Raw genomic sequence first — 4,760 nt, forward strand, 5'->3', positions numbered from 1 at the left:
CAACTTCCCCATCTTTCACGAACCCCCCCAGGCCTTCTCATGTCCCCCAAACCTCCCCGTTTACCCGAGCCCCCGGCCTCCCCTCGTCCCCTGGCCTGCTGGAGCACGCCGACCTCCCCACAAGTCCGTCCTCCACCCATAGCCGTTCTCCCAGAACACGCCCCCTCGTCCCCCTTCCCTGGCCTCTCCTGTCCCCCCGGCGGCCTCCCCACATCCCCGTCCTCCCGGAAACCCCCAGTCCGTCCCACATCTCCCGACCCGCCCGCGCCCCGATCCTCCCCAGAGTGCCGCCCTCCCCGGGCCCCTCCCTCGTCCTCCCCACTTCTCCGGCCTCCCCACATCCTCGGCCTCCCAAGCGGCGCGCGGGAGGGGTCCGTCTCCGCCTCATCCGCGGCGCGGACCGGCTGGTTAGCCCCGCTCGGCCCTCCGCCCGCGGGCCGCGGCCCTGCCAACCCCCAGCACCAGGAGCCGGCCCACCCGCCCGCTTCCCGGCCCCCGCCCCCTCCCCGCACTCACATGTACCGCGCGGGGCGCCGGGAGGCGAGGGCAGACCACTGCGAGGCGGCGCCGCGAACCGACGGGCGGCGCTCCCTCCAACGCCTCACGCCGCGGGCGCACAGCGCTCCCGGCGGCGGCGGCGGCGGCGGTCCCGGCGGCGGCGGCGGCGGTCCCGGCGGCGGCGGCGGTCGCGGCGGCGGCGGCGGCGGCAGTAGCAGCAGCAGCAGCGGCGGGCTTGCGCCCTCTGGCCGTGCTGCGTAGGCGAGGGCCGCGCATGCGCGGCGACCGGCTGAGGAGCGCTTCACCGCCCCGGCGCGCGCCCGGCCGCGTCCCCGCGCCTAGCTTCCGCCCCCCCCCACCACCCCCCTCCGGAGGACCGGGCATGCGCCCGGTGGCCCGCGCATGCCCTGCACAACACGGGGCTCCGGTCCCGAGACCGCGCCGGACAGTCGCGCGGGGCATTCAGGACGGCAATGGACTGAGCGAGCCTGTGGTGGCCGGGTCTGGGGAAGCCTCGGCGGAGGCCGGGAGGCGCGGCCCGCCGAGCTGAGGTCCCGGAGGTCCCACTGGCGGCACTCTGGGCCGGCGGGGCTGGACCGACCTCGGGGAAGCCCTCCCACCCGCTGCCCTGCCCCCCACAGCCCGGACGCGGCCCCTTTGCAGGGCCTCCCTAGCCCGCCGCCCTGCAGCCCAGCCCCAGGGCCGGAACCCGCAGGGTCGCGCCCCCCAGTGGGCCGGGGCCTGGCCCGAGTCCTCGCGCGTGTCTTCGCCAGGCTTCCTGCCCACCCCGAGGAGTTAGGTGTCCCGGGACCCTCTGCACACAGGAGAGTGAGGCTCACATCAGGGATGTGTTCCGTGGCATCACAGCTAATGCTGGGCTGTACTTAGATTGAATCCTGAAAGACGGCCTGAAAGAGGCTGTGGGAGGCGGCTGGAGGTAGACAGATGTGGGGCCTGCGTGCTGGTCCCTGGGCTGCAGAAAGAAGAGGAGGACCCCCGGGATCTGGGAGTCACCAGGCCTAGGGCAGCTGAGCAGACCCAGGACACCAAGTGGAAGGGGCAAAAATGCACTCGTCCAGGGGCTTCTTCAGGCATCCTTAGGAACCTGGCGTTTGTTCTTTAGGCCGCAGGCAGCCTGGGGAGGGTTTCAAGCAGGAAGTAATATCTGATTTGTGTTCTTAAAAAAAAAAAAAATGGATAGGAAGGGGCAGGGCTACTTTCATCTTTATGGCGTCACTTTGATCCTCACCACAAGCCAGGAGGGTCCTGGGATGGATCCATGCATTGGTCTCCCTACTCAGAGGGGAGTCTGCTTCTCCCTCTCCCTCTGCCCCTCCCCCTGCTCTCTCTCTCTCAAATGAATAAATAAAATCTTTAAAAGAACAAAGGTAATAAATATCCCAAACTCATCATTTCCTGATGGCTTTACTACATACTGCCATCATCTACGCTCTCGTCTGTTGTATCTTTACAGCAGAAATCCACGGAAATGACGTGACGAGCCGCTGACATCTCTTCCTGACTGTTCAGTAAGGGCAGGCTGGGAGCTTGAAATCAGCCACGGTGGGAATATGCACCCCATGGAGACTGGCACACGCCACAAATCAGCACCCCCCCCCCGCGGGAGCCTGTTATATTTACCAGCATTGCACGGTCTATGTGCTGCATGGTGAGATGACATACAGTCTGGAAACAATGAGACAGGGACATTTAAAACAAAGCTTCATTTTAGTCCAACGAAATGAAATGCGTTCTGAGCACCTGCGAATTCCGTGCCCACCTCTCGCTTCCTCCGCCGTTGACTCTCCGTGATGACAGCTGTGATTTGTGAGCACCTGGTAGATGCCAGGCGTATGAAGTTGTATTCTCTTATTATCACCTTCCGGTTCAGTGTGAATATTGTCCCATTTCATGAATGAGAAAACGGAGGCACAGAAGGGTTAAGACACTGCCCAGGATCAAACCTTTTGCACCCTGCCTCAGGGCCTCTTGTCTGGCTCCGTGTGTACCGTCCCCCTTTCTTGCCCGAAGCAATCCAGAATCTGCGACTATGTCATTGGACATGTCGTCACTTTAAGTTCCAATTGATCTTCATATCCACTTGTTCTGCGTTTTCTGAAATGTCATTTATTCTTTGGCTTGAGCGATTTTCCTTTCCATCTTCTCCACTCTCTGCGATTGCATTTAATGGCAACGTTGATAAAGCCCTTTTCTTTAGGGTGATCTTGTCAAAGCGAGGGGTACTTTATAACCTTCAGCAGATAATTAATGCGTGTGACAACCCACAGACATTGCACACACTTCAGCAGGAGGATTGGGAGGAGTTCACAAGCACCTGAGCTGGAAATAAATTACAGGGGAAAGGCCTGCACCCCCTCCCCCGGGAACCCACACTCCGAGGCTGGCACCTCCTCCTTCCCGCAGCATCCTTGTTAACAGTGTCGGCAGCCAGCGTGGTCACCGTAAGGGGGAAACCGAGGCAAGGAAGTGCCTCACCCAGGGCATCAGCAAATCAGCACCAGAGGTGTGTGGGACACAGGAGTTCTGGGCAGAACCCAGCCAAGAACGGGGATTACCTCATGCTAAATCCAGTGTTTGTTGAACGACTGAATGAAGGTCCCTATGTACTCCTTTCTCCCCGTGAATATGTACAGCGTGTTACCTTTGACCCTCTGACTGTGGTTAAAGTGAAGAGAAAGAAAAGAAAAGAAAAGAGAAGAGAAGAGAAGAGAAGAGAAGAGAAAAGAAAAGAGAAAAGAAAAGAAAGAGAGGTTTTTCTTTGTGATGAGAACTCTCAGAACTTGCTCTTCTCACACCTCTCAAATACACCATAGAGCAGTAATGAACTGTAGTCCTGGGGTGTACTGTAAATCCCTATTCCTTATTGATCTGAAACTGGAATTTGTACCTTTTCACCATTCACTAAATTCCCGCACCCCCTCCGCCCTCTGCTTCTGGTTACTTCAATCTGATCTCTTTTTCTGAGTTAGTCTTCCCCCTTTTCTCTTCTTTGTCTCAGATTCCACAGAGAAGGGAAAAATAGCTCTCTGTCTCTCTCTCTAGACAGGATCAATCTCTCTCTCTCTCTCTATGCTTCTCTACAGAAAGTCTTTGCCCTGTCTCCCTTATTTCACTTGGCATCACGCTTTCAAAGTCCGGTACTGTTAGCACACTTAGCGGGATGTCCTTTTCTTCTGGCTGATTCCTATGCTATTCTCTAGGTACCACTTCTTTCCCTACTCAGCACTAAAGGGCACTGATGTTTTCCGTGTCCTGGCTATTGAAAATAATGCTTCTTGAACATGGAGGTGCAGGTAGTTCTCTTTTTAATTTTTGGAGGGACGTCCACAGTGTTCTGCATAGTGACAGTACCAATGTGCATTCCCACCAGTGGTGCCCAAGGATTCCCTTTGCTCCACATCCTCACCAGCATTTGTTATCTCTCGACTTTTGGAGGGTCGCTCTTCCCGCCAATGTGATGTGATGTCTCATGATGCTCTTGGTTGCATTTTTCTGTGGGTTAGTCATGTTGAGGAGCGTTCACTGTGTCTGGGGCCCAGGGACACGTCTAGTCTGCATTAGACCTTTAGTTCCTCGTTTAGACACACAGGGGTGGGTGCAGAAGCACTCTTCTGGCTGAGCTGCGGGTGCTGGAATCGTAAAGAGGACACCATGGGAGTGGACAGAAAAGGAGGAAAGGGAGGGTTCTGAGGTCCTTTACTCTGCCCAGGGAGCCAAGAGATCCTGCTCCTTTGCTCTGTGACTCTGCAAAGGCACTGCGTTGAGGACCCCCGAGAAAAGGCATGGCTTTTTTTGCTGGTGTGCCTGCGTGGGGCTGTGCCACCAGAGCTGGAGAGCTGGATGCAGGGCGCTTCCTTGTCCATGGTACCTGGTGAGTTCTGCTGGAGGAACTGGAGCAGGAAGAGTCAGGCAGAGGCCATTATGGTTGTCGCCCCTGCCCAGAAACAGCTTGAAAGTTTTAGTAGCATTCTGCAGTCTAGGTGCTTAAGAGGGGAGGTGGGCTCCAAGATCTTCTCAATTATTCATTGAGTAACTACACACTGAGCACTGCCCTATGCCAGGTATCTTGCTGGGCCCGTGCGCAGAGCTGAAATTACCTAGGGCTCCTTTGCTTTAGGAGCTCCCAGTCTACACATGGACCAAAGCTCCAAAGAGAACGCACGTGAAAGAAAAGAGCAAGCGCTCTGTACTAGGAATGAAGTGTGCTACGGAGGAAGGCTGGGGAGTCACTGCATGGAAAG

General features: G+C 57.1%; 1 protein-coding gene across 1 annotated transcript in view; it reads right to left on the reverse strand.

The window, feature by feature from the left end:
* LOC148108104 (uncharacterized) overlaps window positions 1-2,010 on the reverse strand; it is a 100,949-nt gene extending 98,939 nt beyond the window's left edge. The window contains exons 1-2 of the mRNA XM_087853888.1: window positions 1,935-2,010; window positions 517-787 (exon numbers count right to left, since the gene is read on the reverse strand). Of these exons, the coding sequence (XP_087710014.1) occupies window positions 517-787; window positions 1,935-2,010 (347 nt within the window). The remainder of the gene's footprint in view (window positions 1-516; window positions 788-1,934) is intronic.
* Between the last annotated feature and the right edge of the window lie 2,750 nt (window positions 2,011-4,760).

This window comes from Ursus americanus, chromosome 22 (assembly GCF_024610735.1).
Source record: "Ursus americanus isolate L20-20 chromosome 22, mUrsAme1.1.p, whole genome shotgun sequence".
NCBI classification, from domain to species: domain Eukaryota; kingdom Metazoa; phylum Chordata; class Mammalia; order Carnivora; family Ursidae; genus Ursus; species Ursus americanus.